This window comes from Moschus berezovskii, chromosome 11 (genome assembly GCF_049115385.1).
Source record: "Moschus berezovskii isolate FMDL1 chromosome 11, NW_MosBer_1.0, whole genome shotgun sequence".
NCBI classification, from domain to species: Eukaryota; Metazoa; Chordata; class Mammalia; order Artiodactyla; family Moschidae; genus Moschus; species Moschus berezovskii.
This window is the reverse complement of record NC_142470.1, coordinates 105,671,474-105,695,157: the sequence shown is the minus strand read 5'-3', so window position 1 is coordinate 105,695,157 and position 23,684 is coordinate 105,671,474. Positions and strand designations below refer to the sequence as shown.

At 49.8% G+C, this 23,684-nt stretch overlaps 1 protein-coding gene across 2 annotated transcripts in view; it reads right to left on the bottom strand.

Moving 5' to 3' along the window:
• Positions 1-810: 810 nt before the first annotated feature.
• TMEM131 (transmembrane protein 131) overlaps positions 811-23,684 on the bottom strand; it is a 180,131-nt gene continuing 157,257 nt past the window's right edge. For both annotated transcript variants that reach the window (XM_055400773.2, XM_055400774.2), the window contains exons 29-41: positions 23,022-23,207; positions 22,068-22,226; positions 20,872-21,452; positions 16,068-16,243; positions 12,937-13,064; positions 8,528-8,652; positions 8,188-8,337; positions 5,770-5,935; positions 4,881-5,002; positions 4,682-4,778; positions 3,778-3,875; positions 3,045-3,205; positions 811-1,859 (exon numbers count right to left, since the gene is read on the bottom strand). In XM_055400773.2, the coding sequence (XP_055256748.2) occupies positions 1,575-1,859; positions 3,045-3,205; positions 3,778-3,875; positions 4,682-4,778; positions 4,881-5,002; positions 5,770-5,935; positions 8,188-8,337; positions 8,528-8,652; positions 12,937-13,064; positions 16,068-16,243; positions 20,872-21,452; positions 22,068-22,226; positions 23,022-23,207 (2,434 nt within the window). In that variant the 3' untranslated portion in view covers positions 811-1,574. The remainder of the gene's footprint in view (positions 1,860-3,044; positions 3,206-3,777; positions 3,876-4,681; positions 4,779-4,880; positions 5,003-5,769; positions 5,936-8,187; positions 8,338-8,527; positions 8,653-12,936; positions 13,065-16,067; positions 16,244-20,871; positions 21,453-22,067; positions 22,227-23,021; positions 23,208-23,684) is intronic.

Below are 23,684 nucleotides of genomic sequence, written 5' to 3'. Positions count from 1 at the left end.
AGGTTTAGGATCTCTGCGATACCGACTGAGGTAAGGTTTGCCAACAAAACCTTTTCTTTCTTTCTGCAGACTAGGGTTTGTGTGAAGCTCGGGTGTTCAGCGGCTTGGTAGCATCTTAAGAGTTGCTCTGGTGTGGGAAGAACCCCAAGCCCTAACTGTGTCTTGCTGTTGCACTCGCACACAGAAGCGCCTGCCAGGCAGACGGAGGCCCAAGGCCCAGGTCTTCCATGAGCCTGGCACGCCTGAGCTCTGAATGGACAGGAAGCTGGTGTCCAGAGTCTCAGACAGAGCACAGACTCTGTCAGGCTCAGAGTCTCTCTGGACGATGCTTCAGCTCAGCCACTCTGACCTTCACGGGGAAGGCTGGATTTCTCTGTGGTGTGACTGACCCCACACAGAACGTTCATGCTTAGCATCTCTGGCTACCCCAGCAGAGGCTGGCTTTACAGGCCAGGAAAAGGATAACAAGAGAAGCCTGCTGAAGTAGGCAGCACTTTCTGAGAGATTAAACCAAACTCATGTGTTATGGCCTGTGGAACTTGCCCAGTAACTGTGTGGTCTTTACAGCCACCGCTTGGAGGAGCTGTGGGAATATGAAAACTGGAAAAGGGTTGAACACTTCTTTTTAGATGTGTGAGCTTTTTTTTCTCTCAAGGGCCTTTAGGGAATACTATGGAAATACTCAGAATTTAATTAGTAAGTCCAACGCCATAGAATCAGGCACTGGTAGAATGGCTTACTTTAGTGCGAGAGAGCTCCAACACATGCATATTCTGTGTTTGAAAAAAAGACACACAACAAATTCAAGGCTTTTGAAAAAAGCATCATTTATTTCAAAGTACAACATAAAGTTGTATTTTTAAGAAATACACCTTCAATCTTGTATCTCAAGACTTGGCGATGTGCATTTCAGTTTATCTTGAAAATAAATTCAGGTATACAAATGTTACATACCTCAAGTACAAACAGCACAGAAAATGCATATGGTCTCAACCGAATGTTTTAACATTCATTCACTGTTCTTAAAGTTGACTTAACATTTCTGTAATCTGCTTTTTGAACCGAGACAGCCTTATTTTAAAAAAATACTCTATTTTTCAGCACAAAGTCCTCATACATTTTTAAAATTAGATCTTGGCGTATAATATTGTGAAATTATTAAAAAACCAACCTTGGTAATTTAATAAAATTGTCACATGCCAGGACTTCTGAAATCAACTTGAGTTGTCACCTCAGCTGTAATATCAAATTGGTGCTCACACAGATAGATAAGGTGGGAGGGAGACAGGTGGTGGACAATTGACAATAGGTAAGGTTTTCAGATGCACAGGTCTTACTGGAGTTTGTGGCTGAGTCCAGACTTTTCTCTAAAAGCACAACAGCAAATCTCGTATTATCATAATTGCAAGAAAGATCTGAAAGAAGCGAGTGGTATAAGCCTGCCCTGCAGAGATGAGGAGGGTGGGGAGTGGGCGTCGACAGCGGGGAGAGCCTTCGAGATGTCTCGGAAATGGGCACATCATGATCTAGACCAGGGGCCACCACCGTTTTCTTTTTCTTTTTTTTGCCTAATTTCAATTCTCGTGAGGGAAGTGTGAATTTGACCAGGGGTCTGAGCTCCTCCGTCCAATGGTGGGGCTCCATATCCGCCAGGGGTTGTAGGTCTGGCCCAGGTCGTCGGCCGGGCTGGCGGCGGAGGGTGCATGAGGCGCCGGGGTGCTCTCGGGACTCATGAGGCCGATGCTCGGCAACGCGCTGGCGGGGCTGGTGAAGGGCAGAGTGCTGTGCAGGCTGCTGGACCAGATGGAGCTGCTGAATGGAGTGGACGACCACAGGCTGCTGGTGCTGCCAAGGATGGGCTGACGAGACAAAACAGACGACGCTCAACATCAGACGTGAGGGGGGCAGACGGCAAAGTGGTGAAGGTACAGCTAAAAACAGCTAGAACACAGGTTTCTCTCACTTGTTTACTTTAAAATGAATGTTTTATACACACAGCCACCTCAGCCTCTGAGCAGATGGTTCTGAAATTCTAGAGGGGCGCCCACCACAGCCGGTGGGCTGACTGCAGCCCGCCCATTTCTGAAGGTGAAGTTTACAGGGCCATGAGCTGCCCCTGCCGCCTCTCACCACGTGGAGGCGCTGGACAGGCTGCGCCAGCAATGAAAGCGACAGTCTTAGCTGCTTAGACTCTGTGTGACCCCAGGGACTGCAGCCCGCTGGGCTCCTCCGTCCATGGGACTCTCCAGGCAAGAATACTGGCGTGGGTTGGCATGCCCTCCTCCAGGGAATCCTCCCGACCCAGGGATAGAACCCAAGTCTCCTGCATTGCAGGTAGAGTCTTTTGCCCTCTGAGCCACCAGGGAAGACCCATCAATAATGGCCTGCAAGGTCTCAAAGAGTTCTACCCCATTTTAAAAGAACAGTTAAGATGCTTGTACAACTGAAGCCAGAATGATTACGAGTGAAGACAAACTTTGGAACTGGTGAAGTTAAAATATCTACTGTTAAACTTTGTACATCTAATTGAGTTTTCCTGAGGATGAAGAAGTAATCACAATGTGATCCTATTTTTCTGTCATGATTTTGCCAAAGCTGAAACCAGGAATCATTTACTTTTTATGGCACATGATCTTTACAGAACCATTTAGCTGAGAAATAAACAGATGCAACTAGAAAAAGCTCAAGACATAGGCGTCTCAGGACTCAGTATGTGCCATGCTCAGGCACCGTCTGACCTGGAGGTGGCGGGACCCGAGATGGGCCCCCAGTCACCCTGTGGTCTAACTTACAGGTTGGGAGAGGCTGAAATGAGAGAATTCAGAGATCAAGCCTCAGCATCTCAGCCTTTCTACTGTGACTTCTGGACCATCTCAGCTGAGTACTGACGGTCACTTTGGCAGAAACGAAGACACAGCAGCGGACAAGGTGAGCATGCTGGCCCACGCCCTCACGCTGCTGCTATCATCTGTCTGTCAGTGTCACCCCAGTAGCAGCAGCAGCTGTGATGCTGCCTGAGCAGGTGGAGCAAGCCCAGGACTCACTGTGGCCGTGTGGGTCGGGGAGCCGGAACTGGCTGGCCAGGAAGGGCTGGGCTCTGTGGCCGGCGAGTCCCAGAGGTAGGAGGGGCCGCTGCTCAGCTCATTCCAGCTCCTCTGCGAGGCCTGACTGCACGATCGTGATAACCCAAGCTTGCTGAACACTTCTGGAAGTGAGGAAGCAAAGGCAAGTGTGTGCTGGATCCGGCCGTGCTCCCGGGACAGGTCGGGCGTCCTCTCAGGGGTCTGCATCCCACCCACTCCAGCAGCCCCCACCATTCAAAGTGGGGTCTGGGGAGGCTCCCCAGGCCCTTGCCCATGATCTCAATACCTCACCCACACCTTTCACTGGGTTGTCAAATGCAAACACCATCACTGCCTCTAATTCTGAACAGCAAGTAAAATAAGGAGCTCCAGCGTAGCCAGGAATCACCTCTTAGACACAGAACTTTCTTGAAGCTCTTAAGTCAGTTCGGCAGAACATAAGCCAGTGGGGACCCCCACTGCATGGAGCAGACCCCTTGCACCTTCGGGCTGGGGTGCGGGGAGGGGCCCGTCCGAGGGCCAGGGCAGCAGAGACAGACCCACCTCCCGGAAGTCAGCCCCATGCCCGCCCACGGCTGCCTGGCAGCACTGACATGGGAAACGCATCTTTCAAACACGTCCATCGATGACCACCAGCCTCCTCCCTCCATCTGTCCACGGCTCATTAGTCATGGCCCAGGGTTTGAACACTCACCACCAGTTAGGTTAAAAGAATTCCCAAAGGCTGAGAACGAGTTGAGGGGCGTGAAGTCAGGGCTGCTGGGGTTGCTCACGGGGCTCCACAGACCCGAGCTGAATGTTGGGAGAGAAAAATGCGACACATAAGAACGTGATGGTCAATGGACACAGATCCATCGCTCACAGCTCCACACACGGGACGCCCTGCTTCAGTGGGCTCTCGCGTGTTACAGACAACGGGGAGAGCCGGAGACCGCTCCATCCCATAGAGGGCTCAGAGCTCAGGCCACTCTGTCACAGGCTGGGAGCCTGGCTCAGAGCAAGTGTTCTGCAGAGAAAAGAGGTATTTCTTCCTTGTTTACTTTTTAGCGATGGAAGATTTATTAAACTGTTTCAAATCTAGGATTTGTTTTCTTGTTAGTATCAAGCAGGTAAAACTGGGAGTCTACCTGAAGTTTTTATTATTTTACTGTCGGAATTTTATCCAGGAAAGTGAACCGAGGCAGTCCCTACAGCCACCAGGCCACTGTGGCTGCTCTGGATCAAAGACCAACAATGTACAATGACTGCGTGGAATCTGTTCCCGTGTCCTTCCTCTCAGATACATTTTGGTTCTTCTGTTTCTAATGGTGAGGTCACAGACTTTCCACAATGACCATGATAACGGAGAGGGACGAGAAGAGACTCAGAAGGCGGTCACACACCTGTCCCCCTCCGCGGGGGTGGGCAGTGTTGCGGGTGCTGCCTCCCCTGTCAGGGGGCCCAGGAGGGAACAGAGACCCCCACCTGAGAGGTGCCCGACCACCACCAAATATCTGCTTGTCATCTAGGGGCCTCAGAGCACACGGACAGCTGGAAGATGTCAATCTGGCCTGAAAAGCCCGCTTGCCTCCACCCTGATTGAGACAGGCTGGCCATACCTGTCTGAGCCATCGCTGTCAACAGGAGTGTGTGAAATGCCAAGGCTGCTGGAGAAATCTGTTTTGCTTGAAGAGACTTTGGCAAAGCCGTTCCCACCTGTAATAACGGGCTCCGAGTCAGCTGGAGGCAGCCGGGCCACAGGTATGTGCCCAGGCCCAAGGCCCGGTGGTGCCTGGTTTCTGATGCCAAGCCACTCACCTGGGCTCTTGTCATACCCAGCTGTGACCGCGGCGAAGGTGGGGTTGCCATTCTTGCCCGGGAGAGAAGCGGCTTTTGTCAGTTTGTGTTTGCTCCCGCTCGGCTGCTTTGCTTTAGAGTCGCTGGGGAAGAAGCAAGGCGAGAGCCCCTCAGTCCTCGCTGGCACTGCCCTCACCCCCGGCCCGGAGGCCCCGGGAACTCGTGTCCCAGGGGCTGTGGCTCCAGCAGCGCTGGGGGTGGCCAGGCCCGAGACTGTGAGGTCAGGTGAAAAGTCAGGGGTGTGGGGAGAAGGGAAGGGAAAGAGGCGGGGCAGCCCCTTCCTGAGGCAGCAAGGAGTGGGCCGCCAGGCAGGAAGGGCCGTGCTCCGCTGCAGCGCCCTGCGCCTTCCGCGGGTGAGGAGCCCCGGCTGCTCCGGGCAGGGGGGAAACACGGGGCAGGGTGCCCGGCCGCTCCGCGTGGGGCAGGCGGGGAGCGGGAGAGACTGGCTGGGAGGACGCAGTGCGCCGACACCTGCCCGTGCGGGGAGCAGCACAGGCCCTCAGTCTGAGAGCGGCACCCCATCAAGGTCACGGTCACACTAACGGCCGGGCTCCATGCCTCCTGTGTGCCCGGCTCTTCGGGCCCTGCCCTGTCACTGCGACCTTCACCTGCCACAGGGTCGGAGCAAATGACCCACAAACCCATTTCTACTCTCAGCACAGCTCCTGGGACTTCATTCAGGAAGGATGTGCTTTCTGGCTCCTGAGTCAGACTGTGACTCTATGGGGCTGCCCTGAGGTGAGGGCTGGGGAGTGGGGCTGAGCCTGCACAGGGCGGGATGGCCGTCTGCAGCCTCTGAGGATCCCACCGATCCGGCCCCAGCTCAGCACGGGCGGGGCCGCAAGCCCACCTGCCCGGGCTGCCATGGACGATGCTGCTGTAGCTGCCCCGGGACGTGAACGGGCAGGGTGCGGCGGGCGGTGACGGGGAGGCGGGCGGTGGCGAGGTCTGGCGTTGTTTCAGGAAGATGTCTGCGTTGAGGGTTTGCAGAGAGAGTTTATAAAGACTATCTGTAGCTGCAAATTAAAAATAAAAAGTCTCAATTGTGACATTTCGATTTTTAGTCTTAAAAAATAGTTGCTTTTGATATTCTAATATCAAAGGCAGTAAAACTCAAGTGCTTCTACTAAGAAAAAACCTACAGCTTTCATGTGTGTTCTGTTTCTCTGCCTTTCCCGGAATCCCCAACGTGACCCAGCTCTGCAGGCCCTTCCTGGGGGGTGAGGTTCCCTCCCTCCTCAGGCTGGCAGGAAGCTTCCCCCTGTCCTCAGGGATGGGCAGGTGGAGTCTCTGCCTGGACCTGGAAGACCCTGGGCTACCACACAGGCCCAAACCTCACAGGTGTGGGGCTCCCCCAGCAGGACGCTTACATTCTGTGGGCCTGCCTGGTCCCTGTTTTACAAGGATACTTTATTCCTGCTGCCCTTTAAAGCACAGCTCTTTTAAAATTTTTAAACAGAAAATAAGATAGACTCTGCATTCACTCAATGGAAACACGTAACCTATCAGAAACAGGTAGCACCCTGCACACCTGTCATGTGCTCTGCTGCTGTGACGCGAGGTGTGAGGAGAGTGCTTGGCCTCCACAAGCTCAGTCTCTGGGGGACCCTACTTGCCCAGATACCCGAGCACGACCCCCCTGGCCTAGCATCCCCCTTGTTTCTTCTCCCGGCCCAGGAGGCTTTGCCCAGCTCAGTGCGTTGCTCCCCTGGTCCCTCTGGCTGGCCTTTTGAGCTTCCAGAGCAAGGACAGGCTGCTCTGCTCCCCACCCACCTGGTAGGGCCTGTACCCCTCACTTTCAGAATCAAGCTGGCCCTGTGGGTGGTTCCCTCCAGCACTGCGCGCTTCTCCCAACAGGCAAGGGGCCAGGGCCCAAGTGAGTGCATGTGATCCTGGCTGTGTCCAGGCCCCGGATCAGAACCTCCACACAGAGCCCCACCTCCACCCCAAGCCCGAGTTAGCTTTCCCATCTTTAGCTATGTGCCTGCCCTAAGAGCTCTCCCCGCACTTCCCCCACGGGGCCGGCACCTCCTCACCCACCATTTCCACCTGTGCCCTCTCACCCTTGCCCACTGGAAGAATCTCCCCTCCTCGCCTGCCCGAACGTCTGCTGACCTGACACGCACACTGCCTCCCTGCAGAATACCCCAGGCTTCGCTGGGCTTCACATGGCCCAGTGAAACCGGCTCCCTGGGAACACGGAGTTTACTTCCTACGCTGAAAGGCAGCTTCCTCTGCGGGGAAACGGCCCCTGTCACAGGGTACAACTCGAGCACCAGTGTCCTGTTGAAACCTCGGAGGGGACTGGAGGGCTTGAAAGCAGCAGCCTGGACCCCGGGATGGCCCAGAGACTCGTTCAATTCATTTCTTGAATGACCAGGGATTTCGGATTCTCTCCCTCATCTCAGGCAAGAAGAAAGTACTAAAAAGGCTCCAGAAAGTTTCATAGCAAATATGGGGCTGCAGGTTTTAACCCAGGGAGTGTCTCTCTCCAGGGCGTATTTACACAGGCTTGTGCTCAACGCCCACCTCACCCAAGTTCTTTGCCCACATTCAACTCACTGGCCTCCAATCACCCCTCTTCTCTAAAGCCCTGTGACCGCAAACCTGGTGCTAGCCCTGATTTTCCCTTTGGCACAGACGGGCCCAATGGAGTCACTCTGCTACGGTGGCTGAGTGCAGACAGATCAGCTCTGCAGGACTGATCAGCACGCCCTGCCCCCAGGCCCGTGCTGTGCTGGTCTCTCCTCTTCCAGGTCCTAGTATCTAGAGCCTGAGGGCCTCCACCCTGGTTCCAGGAGACAGTGCTCCTGTCATGACTGCCTGCAGGCCAGACCCGGGGACGAGGTCAGGAAGCTGGTGAGAAATTCACACCCCTTCACACAGGATGCCTACCGAGAAGACGTGGTAAACTGGGAACAAAGTGAATTCTTACGAAAGGGGTTACGCTGTAAACATGAGAACCTAGTCAGGCACTGGGATGTTGAGCACATCTCTGGATGGTTCACGGCTCTACTGGAACCTTCCACGTCATACAGAGGGAAGCAGCGGGGTGGTGAAGCAGCTCCCTGAACTGTCTGACTGCTCTGCTATAACACTTACTCTACGCTGATCACACTACCACAGCTTAACTACTCAGAGACCCTCTACCAATATGTCTGCTGGCTGCTACAAACCGGCTCCAGCACACAGACCCCGGGTCTCCTTTGGAGGCAAGACACCCGCCCAGACCCGGATGTGCTGCGGCTGTGGGGGGCACCGTACTTACAGCTGCCGGGCTTGTGAACAGGCACGGAATCCCACTCTGGCGGGGGAGAGTCTTTTTCACCTTCTGAGCTGCTGGTGTTGCCTAGTTCTTGACTGTTTGGGAGGAACTTTGCGAGGGCAGGTGGCCTGCTATCCACTAACTTACTTGTACCTGTCCAGAATTCAGAAAAGAAAGCCATGATGGAGGATCATCCCTTTCTTTCGGGACAATTTCAAAAAACCTTCTGATGAGAATGAGAATCCATCCATGCCTGACAACTGCTGAATACTGTGAACTCACAATCAACAACTACTAATACAATGAATCGTTAGACCACCTGTATGATGAGAAAGGAAAATACCTTTTGTTTTCTGGGAGTTTCGTGGTTTGGATCCACCGGTCAATGTAGTTGGAAGAGGAATCTTGGTTGGGAGATTTCGGCGCTGTTTACTTTCCAAGGGGGCAGTATACGGTAGCTCTAGAGAACTGAAAGACAACCACGGATGGGACATTCAAACACAACGCTTTGTTTCAGAGCTGAGAGGAGAAGTCACTGATCTGGCTATAATTTCAACAGCTTCTTTGACTCATCTGGCCTCCTGATGATCCACCCACTGTCCTGAGGGCTGGCCGCCTTCCAAGCACTTCTAATACTGCTCAGAAGACATGAACAGATCTATCCTCTGCTATTCTGACAGCAGATAGGGAACTGAGGTCCATTATTTCATAGTATGTAACGGGTTGGAGCACCTACCTCAGATAAGGTGTAGGAAGCTGTTTGTGCAAACTAGCCTTGTAGGAGCTGCTGAGTGCAGTCATCTGCCTGTGAGAGAGTCTCACCGCACCTGAAGCCTCCACACCCAGCACCTAGATCCTTACCCGGCACGTGGACTGCCTCTAGGACTCTTGACTATGGAGACTCTGAAAGTCTCAGACTTAGAACTGTCAAAGGTTCTGTAACTCAAAACTCTGAAGCCATTTTCCCATGGACACCATGCAGTGAACCAGGGCTAAGTTCAGCAGGGCTAGTTCCTGGGTGACCTACAAATCCCCCAAAGCCCACGGCAGGGCGGCAGGACTCTCTTATTTGCCTAAGGTCTAGGCCGAGCGGGTAGGATAAATATTATTCTCTATTCTTGAACTCAGGGTTCATCTTAGGCCAAAACTTAAATATTATTTTCACTGATCTATTTAGAGTCTATTACATTCTAAAATATTAAGAGGTAAGCTTAACATAATAAACATGTATAAATAGGACAATTAATTGGCTCTGAAATTCCTGTCAGCAAGGCAAAATGGGAGACAACTTTAAGTTTTAAGTCCTATTTTTAAGTTTCCACAGCCCGATGAAGAAAACATTGAAGTCTGCTGAGAGAGAAGTGATCGTTAGGAGAAATGACCTGGGGAGATGCCCACATAAGGCAGTATGGCGCACAACGCAAACACATGAACCATAAAAACCTTCTTCACAAAGTCCCTCCATGCTGCCCACCAAGATCAACGGAGGCCTCTCCAGGGGGAGCTAGGCTGATGCGGCCCAAGAAAAGGAAGCCTTTCAGCTGAGGGAACCCAGTGACCCCTTACAAGAATCACTCCAAAAATCATCAGTGGGCTCCTGGTGACGGCCGCAAAGCTGTCGGTTCAAGGCTGGGCTGATAGCTGGCGTTCCACGAAAAACTTCACAGAGTTCACTGATCAATACAAATGTTCTTAAAGTGGGTAGTGCCTGGCATTTTCTACCTAAGTGCACTTGCTGCCCCAGCCTCCAGGGGTGTCATTCCGCCCCAGCACTCTGCCCCTGAACCCCTCCCAGCCCCACCCTTTAGGTTCTTAAAGTGCCACACCTTCCTTCCACTACCCCTCTGAATTCACCCTCCTAGTGGGTAGCAGATTTCTGCTGGGCTCTGGGCCTGGCACCATCCACCATGCTAGTTCACACCAGACCACAAACATGAGGACGGCTCAGACCTTCTATATCCAATCCACAGTGTCCATCACCAGCACATGCCCCCCTCCTTTCAAAAAGGTAGCAGATGATAGAACAGTAGTACATAAAACATGATTCATAAATTTTAACAGAGGTGCTTTATAAACATCATATAAGGTAGTTGGTCAAAGGTCATTTTCTTTTCATTCTTTTGTTTCTTTGTATTTCACAAAGTTTCTATCATAAATTGTTGTTACATTTGGAATTAGCATAAAGGCTAACCAAAAATCCAAAGGGCTCTATTCACCCAAATGAGTAGAATTTTAGGTGCGCTAATGAACTGACATGAAAAAATGCACTGTTTATGGGTGAGACTATTAAGGCTACAGTTTTATAAATCTGGCTTTCTACTTATGATTGACGAAGACAATTTAAAAAGACACTTTAGAGCATATTGCTTAAACTGTCTTCTGGTAATGATCTCTGTTAACTACACACATCAAGAGGACATGAGTTGAGACTCCCCTGGTGGTCCAGTGGCTAAGACCCTGTGCTCCAATGCAGGGGGCCCAGGTTCGATCCCTGGTCAGGGAACTAGATCCCACAGGCTGCAACTAAGACCTGGTGCAGCCAAATAAATAAATAAAATCTTTAAAAAAAGTGTGAGTTCTCACTTTGCCTCCTGACTGGGGGCTGGAGAGTGGGCCGCTCTGGCTCTGGGAACACCAGCAAATTCTCCCAATACCCCCTGCAGAGTCAGGGCATCAAGTGAAGTCTTTCACAAATACTCAAAGTCAAATCTGCTAACAGTCAACTGACTTTCTAAAAAGATCAGAAGACAACAGAAGTCACTGGAAGAAGGATGAGAAGATTAATGTGTATGTGTACTGAGCTCGGGTGTCAAGGAGAATGAACGCTGACAGTCACCTATGGACTGGTATTACCAAGATAATCCTCAGAAGCTGGGCTTTCAAACTTAGGATCCTAACAATGACAGCACAACACTCCATTCTCACAAGATCTCAGGATATGTAAAAATTAGGGTTTTTCATAATTTGGATTTTTTATCCTCATTTACTTTAAAAACATAGCGAGGACAGGGAAGCCTGGCGTGTTGCAGTTCATGGGGTCGCAAAGAGTCGGACATGACTTAGCAACTGAACAACAACACTTTAAAACATCTGATCACTCAACCAAGCCTGAAAAAGGCCTAGAAGAATAATTTCTGGCCACTTGACTAGGGCTGTTATTTCTGTCTTGGGGCACCAGAATATTAGCACCAAAGTGCCTCAGGCTCATTTCCCTTCAGGGCAGAGTCAAGTGCATGAGCCATTATTCCACTTGACACTGCTGCTAACCAGGTCAGATCGCTCTCAACAAACTGTATAGTTAGGCCACTTCAACTAACGTTTTGCACAAAAGGGTAACTTTAAGTACAAACACTCCTTTACTAATATTGCCATGTACTATGTTGCTTCTTAAGTTCAGGGACAAGGTTAAATTTTTCTGCAGGAATCACTAATTTCTGATTAGCTTCTGGTCCTACAGGACAAGCTGGCCCTGTTGAGTTAAGCTGTATAATCTAGGGACAGAGTCCAGTTTACTGGTGTTTTTGCAGAGTTCAAACTTTATTCCTAGAATCTGAGTAAGAACAGACTTTCTGCAAAGCTATGGTCAGTTCTGATGACAACTAACCATGCCTTCCTTTATTAATTTATATATAATTCCCTCAACTTCCTAGGTTGATGTCCACTTATCAGAGAAGAAGGTCAATATTGGTTTCCACGCAGATGGCCATCTTACATGATGAACTAGCAGGGCACTGTTAACAACTTTAAAACCAGGGTTAGTTTATTAGACCCAAAGTTTAATGAAAGTATGAAGTAACCTTAGGAAATAATAACCCAATAGTTCAAATCATTCATTTCCTTGGGGAAACATTTTGTAGGGTGCCCTCCCTGTGGGGCCCAAGGACCCTGGCCCAGAGGACTGGACGGGAGCTACTTCACGGCAACTGTCTGGTGGTAGTATCTGCCCTGAGCACTTTTTTTTTAAAAAGGTAAGAATGTATGTGCCGTGTGTCAAGTCGCTTCCAACGCATCTGACTCTTTGCGACCCTTTGGATTGTTGCCTGCCAGGCTCCTCTGAGTGTGGGATTCTTCAGGCAAGAATACTGCAGTGGGTTGCCATACCCTCCTCCAGGGCATCTTCCTGATGTCTGATAAGTCTCCTGCATTGGCAGGCAGGTTCTTTACCACTAGTGCCATCTGGGAATCACAGGTTAAGAATAAATTTTTCCAAATTTTACAGCCCTGGAGTCCAGATCCCCATGACAGCCCTGGGTGAGTGAGCAGACCCAGAGCTCCTATGAGAGAAGTTATGCTCATACCTGTGGCTGGAACATCAAGTCCATCTTTGGGCAGAAGTGAAATGGCTCTCTGCCTGGGAACAAATCACCAACTGTATTTTTCTCCTCTATTCCTCCCTGCCCCACCCATATTTTGGCTGAGCCACGTGGCTGTGGGATCTTAGTTCCCTGACCAGGGGTTGAACCCATGCCCCTCACAGTAGAAGCATGATGTTTTAACCACTGGTCCTCCTCTATTTTTACAAGTTTTAACTCTGCCTTTTGTATGTCTGACCTCAGAAGCATGTGCCGGTCCCTCCCCAGTGACAGTGAACACTGGGAAGCAGAAAAAACCCAGAGGAACATAATGAGGTACACAGCTTTTGTTGCAAAAACCCCAGAAAAACCAATCAAGCAGACAAAACCATTACTGAGTTCTCCCCAGTAACTTCTCTTACTTATACCTGATTTCTCTGAAATCACATACTTTTCTTACCTGGGTTTCACATCTGCTGGGATTTCCTTCTTAATGTTTAAGAGTTTTTTGCTTTTTTGTTTCACTTGAGACATTTCGTTTTCATGTTTTTCAGGCATGGCTTGTTTTCCCTTTTGCTTTTCTGTATCCTGTAAAAAAAAAAAAGTATACTTAATTGCTGAGTAAGATTAAAAATGCCTGATACAGTCCTATTTGAAGGCAGAGACACACCACCAAAGATGGAGAAGATACATATGTCACAAGTATACAAATGATAAGCTCCTTTCTTCAGATCTCTCTCAATTGTGGTTCTGTCAATTTTCCAGCCTTTGATTTATTATAATTATGTTTTACTGAGTCTGAAGTATAAGGCATGTCACTTAAAATTATACTCACATCCTGACTAGAGTAGGAGGTGACAGTGGTAGCAACAAATCGATAGCTTGTTTTTAAGCATTGGGGAGTGAAACCTTGCCCTTTTTACAAGAAAAGTTAAGGCAGGACTGCAGGGTAAAGTGACACATTCCTGGTGATGTTCCTGATCCTTTGCAGGAGGAAGCCCCAGGGGAGAAGACAGCACAGGCAGCACCAAGCATCAGCGTGTCCCTCCGAAGTGTTCATGGTAACACACGACTGTCAACAGTGTCATGGTGGCTGGGATGCCAACAGATGCTCACCATCCAGGGGAGGGGACTCAGCTATTCATTCACTTATTCAACCATCCTTCCCTGGTCACCTGTTGGTGTCAGGCAACGGTGTTACCAAGAGGGCCCGGTCCCTTCCCTCAAGGAGGGGGAAGTCTAGCAGGAGGGAGACACCACACACAGATCAACCTGCGTCTCCATGCAGAAGTGTTCCCTGGCTGGGACTGGAGCCTAGAGGAGCTGCCCCGTCGGCAGAGAAGCCCACAGCCCAGGTGCTGCTCGACCAGCCCAGCGACGCTGCCCCTGGGTGCTAGTTCATGCACACGGAACTACACCTGGCGCTCCAGAGTAAAGGGAAGCCGCCGCCACATCCACACATGAGCCCGGGGCTTGTCTCTAAACAGGGCAGGCACCACTCAGGCACTGGTGACCCTGCCTGGAGCCACCTGGAAAGTGGGCGCGCACTGCTCACATGCAGAGGACCACACACAGCACGGACAGGAAGTGAAAAGGACAGACACCCGGTTCTGTGTCAGGAAGCACAGGGCCAAGTGGGGGGAGACACCCTCGGCTGAAGGGCAGAGCCTCTGGGAGGGTGGAGGGCTCCCACCAATGGGCCGATGAGTGTCCACGTGACAGGGTCAGGCTGCAGTTCAGGCAGCCTGGATTTTAACAGGTCACACAGACCCTCCTGCCCCAGCACCTTCTGAGACTGTGCCGAGTCATGTAAGAAGTATTCCTGACCACCCGACTCATCAAGAACTTTGCAGACCATGAGCCCCTTGAGGAGAAGAACCTGGCCTTTCTGTCCTCAGCTGTTTTTCAAGCACCCAGCACGCAGATTCTCAGCACATCTTTGCTGAGTGCGTTGGGAGGAGAGGGCTGGAAAAGACACACGTGCGAGGGAACGTGACCTGCCAGGTTTGTAAGCTACATGGGAAGAAAACACACACCAGGAGAATGCATCAGTCACAAGGGAGCAGAGCAGAGGAGCTGCACGCGAGAGCGCCGAAGGGGCACTTCCCGGGGGTCGAGTGGCTAAGGCTGGGCTTCCACTGCAGGGGGCACTGGTTCAGTCCCTGGACAGGCACGTGACTGCAAACAGCAGCAGCAGCAGCAGCAAGCGCTAAGGGGAGGAATAAACACCGCTCAGCAGGGAGAATGGTAACAGGCATGGGGGTAGCCGGTCCTGAGCAGTGTCTGTGAGAAAGCACATGACAGGGCACGAGACAGACGACCGGGAGGAAATGAACCGCAGAGAACGGAGAATGATGCCAGCGGGGGTGGGGGGACACAGGGTGCTGGCCGACGGGGTCGGTTGGAGAGGAGCACCTGAGGAGTGCTTAGGAAAATGCTGGAAAGGCAGAAGGCAGCTGGAGCAAAGCTGGGGGGCACGTCTGCGCGGAGACTGCTGTCCAGATGCTTGAAGCTCCTCTGCTCTCGTTCCTCTGTGACTGACGCATTTGCGGGTTGTGTGTTTTCTTCCCGGTTACCTTACAAACCTTTCCCTCGCACGTGTGTCTTTTCCAGCCCTCTCCTCCCCATGCACTCAGCAAAGATGTTCTGAGAATCCGCGTGCTGGGTGCTTGAAAAATAGCTGAGGACAGAAAGGCCAGGTTCTTCTCCTCAAGGGGTTCAGAAACGGCTGAGACCCGACTCGAGGACCATGCGTGGCCGTCTGTTCCTCGGCAGCACCTGGCAGAGGAGACTAAGGACACAGTGCCGGCCCAGCTGTGGACGGCACCGAGTGGACCCGGAGCGCCTGCCAAACCTCGGGGCGCACAGGCGAGGGCAGCTGACAGGAGTGCCACGTGCAAACTGTACCTTAAAAATCAACAAATGAAGATGACGCTGCTCGATGTCTTTAAGAAATGATTCCTGAAGCCACTAGATTAATACTGAAACAGAAATTCAGCTCCACAATATTAAAGGTTCTGTTTGGCTCATTTTAAATTTGAAATATAGTCATTTAGAAATAAAAAGGCCCAAAGGGAATTACACCCTCACTTTTCCTCATACCTTATAACACATGCTCTCCGACACAGTCAAGGCAGCAACATCACCCTCCATCTACCTCGTGGCCACGGTGTGCAGGCATTTGGCAGCATGACCCCTGATGCCCACGACCCCCCTGGAGCTGAGCATTGGGAGTGAGGAAGCCGTCCCGCTGTGCTGGGGGAGTGTTCAGAGACTGGGGGCCCCTGAAGCCTGGCCCCGGCCACCGCTCCACCTGCCCCCAGGGCTTACTGTAGCAGTGGCGATGCAATGGGACACAGCCAGTATACTCAAATCAAAGCGGTGTGATCCCTTCCCGTCCTTGTTTGATACTTAAAACCTGAGGCAATTTTCATAAGCCAGAGTGGTTACTATTCCAGACAGACCCTAACTCTCCAATTTCTAACTATTCCACCTTCTAAACAGGCTTCCAGACTTGTTCCCTGGGGAAAGGAATATATTCTGGCCCGGACCTGTGGTGCACGTCCACCCCACTCCACAAGGCCATCCTACCTCCTTGAGGAGAGGCTCTGTGTCTGGGTTGGAGGTCTCTGTGGTGGTGGAGGAGCTGTCGTCGTCAGCCAAGGAGTCCTTCAGCTCATCTTCCAGGGGCTTCCCCTTTCCCTTCTTCTCCTTCTCCTCCTGCTTCTTGGGTGGCTTCACCTTGCGCTGAGGAGGCTTTCCTTTCCCTGGGGGTGAGAGTCAAAGTAAAAGAACCCTTGATATTTAAACAGCTTGGAAAACACAGCCGTTCAAACTTTTTTTTGAAGAGGCTGAACTCTGATTAGTAACGGTTTCTTTCTCTGTTTTTTCTCTCAGTTCAGTTCAGTCGCTTAGTCGTGTCTCTAAAGCTTCTCAAATTAATCTTTGACTTTCTGATTAGAATATTTTACAAGATAAACAATTTCTGAGGCATAAGTGATATACAATAAGATACGCCCATTTTAAGTGTACAGTTCAATGAGTTTTGGCAACTCACTATTTTTCACAAATCTGTGTGTCTCTAGAAGACAGCTGACCCTTGAACAACAGGGGGTTAATCCGTATACAGGTTACAGCTGGCCCTCTACACCTGTGGCTCCTCTGCACCCAGATTCACCCAACCGGGGACCCTGTGTTATTGGAGTCTCTACTGCTGGAAAAAAATCCACGTATAAGTAGACCTATGCAGTTCAAACCCTTGCTGCTCAAGGGTCATCTGTACTTTTATATCCCAGAGATGATATAGCTTTGAGAAGTCAGAAGTGAAAACCAGAGATCCCGTCAAATCTCTTTGGAGATGGGAGCTTGACAGTGACACGGGATGAGCTGCCATGTGTGTTGCTTGTGGGGTGCTGAGAACCCTGGTGGCTGAGTACAAATTCTGGCCCTCCCGTTGGTAGCTCCTTGATCTTGCCCTCTCATCTGCAGACTCGGGGAGACAACCGCACAGTGCGGTGAGGAGGAATTACAGGAAGCCACTGGACAGTGTCCAGCCACTGCTGTATACGGCCAGAGGGTAAAACAGAGCGACAAAAAACCTATTATTTTAACTAATGTGGACGCTCCCAAGACAGACAAGAAAACAACCTGCAACATCTGAGTGCCCGCTGTGCTGCAGTGCTGTGTGTGCTGGGAACATGGCAGTGAAACCCACCACCACAACCCCTGCCCTCAAGTAGCCTCCGCTCTAACCGGAACAGGGCATCAGAGAAGTCCATGGAGGATGCCAAGCCCTCAGACCACGCCCATGAAGCCACCTGGGCAGGCAGGCAGGGGACAGCTGAAGAAGCCACATCTGCCACCGTTAAACCCCTTCTATGTCATTTAAAAATACATCTCCTTAATATACCTTATTTAAAACCCTAATGCCTTATGACTGTTGATGGATGCCAGTGACTCAAACTTTAAATTTTCTCCAAATCACAGAGTTAGTAAGTGGCAGAGCCAGGATGTGATCTGGGTCTGCCTGGCCTCACCACCCCATGGCACTTGGCATCCCCCACCTGAGATAAAGCCGCCTTCAGACTGCCAACGGTAGACAGACACCAGGGTGGCGACAGATCCTGCAGTGTCTGCAGACACTGCGAGTGGCCACACCTGGCTCAGTGCATTCTCGGGTTTTAACCTTCAATCCAGCAATGCGTGCACCCAGTCCCCAGGGCTCACATGTTACGGGAGGGAAAACCAGAGAAATACAGAATCTAGACTGTCCAGTTGCAGAGGCCCTGCTCAGGCCAGCCATGAAAGGAGGGTATTTCTGGAGCCCCTCTTCCATGAGCGACAGTGACTGCGGGGGTGAGACACAAGAGATGGGATGTCTAATTCATAACTCATAACTTGGATGTATAACTCCAAGCTGTCTAACCCAGAGAAGGCGAGGGCTGGGGAGACCCTGTTCCTATGACAAGGGGTCATTCTCAACAGTCTACAAAAGCCAGACATTACTGAAGCTCATTACAAGAAGAGTTCGTTGAGATTTTGGGGAGGGTGGGGGAGAGAACAGGGCACTTCTAGAAAGAGAAGTGCCAAAGAATGGAAAGAAACATTACATATTTAATGTAAACACGCAGGCTATCTCGCAGGGGTGCTGGGGTAAGCTTTAAGGAGACGATGAAGATCCCACCAGCTGATGGTTTCATGATATATTAATACCACTGTTCCGCAAGAGGAACAGGGGGCACTAGTGGTCAAGAACCCGCCTGCAGTGCAGGAGACGCAAGACACACAGGTGCGATCCCTGGGTGGGGAAGATGCCCTGGAGGAGGGAATGGCAACCCACCCCAGTATTCCTGCCTGGAGAACCCCATGGACAGGGGAGCCTGGCAGGCTACAGCCCACAGGGTTGCAGAGAGGTGGACACGACTGACCAAATGAGCACTATGGCACTATTCTGCAACCCCAAAATCAATGCCCATCTTTTAAAGTCACTTAAAAGACTGCTTTTCTACATGTGTGTTGTGCTTCAATAAAAACACTTATTGAAGAAAAAAACAACATGAAGACCTGGCTCATTCCTTCTTTCCCAACAGCAGTGCGGGGAAGGACATCAAAAGGGGTGGCTGCTCATGTGAAGCCAGCAGTCACTGTCTCTTCGTGGCCTCAAGAATCACCTCCATCATTAAACAGTTTTTATTTAATAATAACAGAGTAGGTCAACTCTAGGACCATTGTGAAAAGTAAAGAACATTTTTAAATTTTAAAGTTTATATTCTAGATGAACGACCCTGAAAAGAAAAGATAGGCCCATTGTATTGGTGTCAGAGGGGTGTCTTAGACCAAGGATCAAGCGGTTCACTTTGCCAGAGCCTCTCTTTGTGCTAATAAAAGATAATATACATTTATCTTACTTATGCTCTAGATAAGGGAAAAACACATTATGTAACCATATCTAATTTTAAAAAAGAAGAACCTTAAGCATCCATTTAATATTACTGTAAAAATTACCCTAAAATATGTATGCTCTATTTACCAGGGAATATTTGCAGAAATGAACGCCAGTGGCTGGCAATTTCTTATGTAAGTGAATACTGAAACATCTCTGGTCAATAATGTTCAGGTAATAAAAGATGTATTAATATGTCTCTGGTCAATAATGTGTTAGAAAAATGAGGTAACGACAAAGAAGATTTCTGTAGAAGAAGTTAAATATTGTTCAAGACTTCTGACTATTTTATAAACCCAAATGCAAGTAATTCTATGAAGACTGTATAGAACCAGTCTTCATATCACTGGAACTAAGAAAGTTTCTAAAACTCCTGGACTCTGGAGGGTCAGGTTTCTTTTGGCCTCTCAGGGCTGCCAAGTACCCTGATCAAACCAAAGGCAAAACTTCTCGGTACATCAGTGAGGCGGGTATGGAAATAGGCTCAGAATAACCTATCAGCATGGCTGCCACAGAAGACAGTTCAGGCTGTAAAGGGAGTAAACTGAGATACAGCCAGAGGCCTCTTATTGTTTTTCACACAGGACTCCGGAAGTTACTTGTAAACAAGCCCGTCTGTGTGTGTGGTGTGTAGGCTTCTATGAAGGCAGCCCCACGTCGTGCTCTCATGGACCTCTCTCAGTGTGGCTGACCTCACTCCCGACGAGGACACCGCAGAGGTGAGGGGAGGTCACTTCCAAGAGTAGGTCCCAGAAGACCGAGACTTCTGTCTGCCAGCCTGTTCTCTCTCTCGAATTTTTGCCTGCTTGCTCTGGTAAAGCCAACTGCTCTGAGCTGCCCTACAGAGAGGATCCAACAGGCTGATGGCCTGAAGAACTGAGACCATCAGTCCAACAGGCCACAAAGAACTGAATCCTGCTCTCAGCCACCTCAGTGAGCCTGGAAGCAGGTCCAGCATTGGCTGAACCTTACGAAGACTTTAGCCCCAGGCAACACCGTGACTGCTCTTCTGTGAGAAGCTGGCAAAGCCGTACCCAGATGCCTGACCCCCAGGAACAGTGCGTTACTAAACGATGGGGTTTAGGCCACTGGGTTTTGGGGTAATCTGCTGCTTAGAGACAGATGATTAATACAGCACATATGTACGCATGCTCAGTCATGTCCGACGCTCTGTGACCCATGGACTATAGCTTGCCAGGCTCCTCTGCCTGTGGGATTCTCCAGGAAAGAATACTGGAGTGGGCTGCCATTTTCTGCTCAAAGGGATCTTCCTGACCCAAGGATGGAACTCACGTCTCCTGTACTGGCAGGCGGATTATTTACCACTGAGTCACCTGGGGTGAAAACATCACGAGGAACTCTAAAGCAGGAGTCAGCACACTTTTTTTGGGAAGGGCCAGACAGTAAGCGCTTTCAGGTTTCTGCCCTTGCAGCCTCTGCTGCAGTGGCATGAGAGCAGCACAGACAATGTGTGAACGAACAGGCATGCTGGTCCCCAGAGGACAGGTGACGACTTTGTCCATGGGCTGTGGCTTGCCAATCCCTGCTCTACAGTGTAGGTTGTACAGAAATCCTATTTTGGGGTCAAAAGGCAGATGACCGCCATTTTAACACTGTGTTAAAAACTATTTTAATGAGGTAAAAAAAAAAAAAAGCTCAACCTACCACAGTAACATAGTCATCACAGGCAGTGAAAATGAAAACAGATGTCCAACAAATTTCTGAATTTGGTAAGTGTTCTAAGAGAGAAATATGGGTATCTTTTATGACACTGGATATTTCTCTTTGCATCTTGATGCAAAAGAGCTGAAGTCCAAGGGCGCAGATGAGTGTGAGCCAGAAGAACACCTGCTAAATTAGCTGCTCATCACAATTACGAGTGAGATAGCCCCCTACAGCAGTGGCTGTCCCCTTGAGAATCACACTGTCCCAGAAATGAGAAGGTATGGTTACCTTTGCTTTTTGACAAGGGTGAAGGCGGCTGCTCTGTAAACACATCTAGGGGCGGGGCGTCATGGTGCTCGAAGTCTTTGTCCATGGCTTCGATGAGACTGGTGATGTCTGAGTCCTCGGAGCTGTGCCGGGTGCTGCCGGGGTGCTCTGGGTGGGGCGGGGGCACGAGGGGTGCAGGGGACAGCCTCTCGGGCTGTGGCTCCTGCTGCTGAGGCACTGGCGGCGGTGGCGGAGGCGAGTGCTGCTCCAGGGGGCTGTGGCCGTGGTGCTGGCTGCTGTGCTGGCCCTGTCTGGCCCCCTTGGACTTCCGGCCTGCGGTGTGGCCCTGGGCCATGCCATGGGACTCGAAGACCAGTGGGCTGGCTTTGCTCGCCGACTGGGCATTAGTCCTGCCGGAGGCACTCGCGCTGTTTTTGGCTCTGACGTTTTCCACGTCAGCCGAGTTTCTATTGCTGTGACTGCTGTGCGGGTGGACCGACGGGCTACACTGCTTGTGACTCCCTGCGCTGGGCCGGGAGGCTGAGCCACCTGCTCCACAGAAGCCCCGACTGTGACCAGGGTCACAGCTGAGTGTGTTCAAGCTGAAAAAAAGCATCAGTAATAGCAACCTATGAGATCTAATATTAAAAGAAAATCATACGATGTCCATGGTGGTCCAGTGGCTAAGTCTCCACGCTACCAACGCATGAAGGGGGCCCAGGTTTGTTCCCTGGTCGGGGAACTAGATCCCACATGCTACAGCTCAAAGTCTGCATGCCACAACCAAAGATTCTGCATGCCTTTAGGGACGAATGAAGACCCCATGTGCCACAACTAAGACCCGGCACATCGAAGTACAGGAGTAAATTAAAAAAAAATGTAGTACTTCATCAGCAGAGCCACTGCATATATATGAACGACCCTTGGGCAGTTCTACTCGTGACAAGAAATAGGATACTTTTCACAACTCTACTGGGTCTGTTCTATCTGAAAATTTAGGCATCAAGTCACTGACCTCAGGTAGAATATTTTAACCCTCATCAATATAACAAAAATATGGTATTTTCTAAGAGTTCTTAGTAACTGAGAGTGACACACAGGGTATTACAATTTTTTCCCCCTGAGCAAAGTTGAAAAGAAGAAACTTATTTTTTCTTTTAATTACATCAGCCAAATCTATGCATATTAGAGAATTTATTTCCAGCAGGTGCACATACTTTCCTTCAGATGAAATACCAACGATTCTCCTGAGATCAAATGGTCTCCCCACATCAAAGGGCGGGTTCGAGGCCTCAAAGGACAGCCGCCTTCGGAAGGGCTCCCAAATTCCTTGAGCTTCTAAATAGGCTGTTCCAATTACCAAAAGAAACAGTGCACTGCAGGGGCAGAAAGGAGGAGAATCCGGGGTCACGTGTTAGTGCAAGAGCAACAGGATTTGATGCTAAGGGCAGAGTTTCTTGGTAAAGTACAAAACAATATAAAAAAACCAAAATGTCTATGACAAGACAAAGGCATTTTGGATGAAAGTTTGCCCACGGACTTCTCTAGTGTGCCAATGTACAAGGAGGCTTGTATGGAGGAAATAACTACTTGAATCAGAACCGACACTGGAGGGTACCTTTCCTTCTGCCAAGAAGCAGCTTTTTAGTTCTAACTCTCTAGGCCAACTCTCTTCCCTTGAAGGATGTGTTGGGTAAACATATAAGTTGATTGAGAGGCGAGTATATCTCATTCTTAAAAAATAAACAGACTGAAAAAAAGATGAGGATGCTGAGGGTTTAAAAATATTTCTCATCAGTTTTATGTTGTTTAGCTATGATATGACTCAGTTAGAATAAACTATTATGTTTCAGTACATTTTATATGCCCAAATCAAGTAATTTCCTGGTAAATTATGAGTTGTTTTTTTTTTCTTTAAGAAATTAAGCTGTACTGTATGTGTGTAACAAATTTATAGGTAGAAAAGACTCTGGTTTATTGTATGTGTCACCCAAGAAGGGTTTAGGTCTGACTGCTCCCACTGGCGTATGCAAGCCTGACTAGGGAGGGCTGCCTCTTTTGTCTGTTGGTGGATCCCTGGCAGTCAGAGCAGTGACTGGCACACAGGGGCAGCCATGATCCACAGTGTCAAGTGATGCATACACACCAACCTCGAAAGAAGACACAAGTACCTCATTATTCCTGAGATGAGGATGTACAGAGCCAGCTCCCAGCTGGGCCTGGGCAGGGCTTCTGCACAGGTTGCTAACATATGGTAAGGAAGGGATGCATTCAATACAAACACGAACTCAGAGCCACTGGCTGTTAGAAACTTCAGTTCACGGATGACTCTAGAAGCTGTGAAATCAGGAGTAAACCTAAAACGCAAAGGTGGCAGTGAGACTAGGTTTCTAAAAACATACTACAAGCAGTTTAAATATAATACCTTTGAAACAGAGCACAGAATTTTAGAGATGGGCACTTTTATTCAACTTTCTCATTTTCAGATGGACAAAGTATTGTCCGATGAGGTTAAATAACCAAAGCAACTTTATTTTGTGGATAACTAGAGAAACTGCACAGAAAAAGAATAATGGTTGATTTTCCATAATTATTAATTCAAAGAGAAGTCTCTGAGCTTCTTTCCTTTCTTTTTTCTGTATTTAATTCACTCTCCTCTCCCATGATAAACTCGCAATAATGCCTTTTTCCTCCCCAAGAAATCCATCCTAGCCCTACTGATGGTCATCTCCTCGAGCACTGCTTTCTGTCCTAATGATTTTATTTTTGTGTTAACTGTATGCTCTCCAACCACATGATCTGCACCTTGAGGAAAGGTGTCTTATTCCCCACTG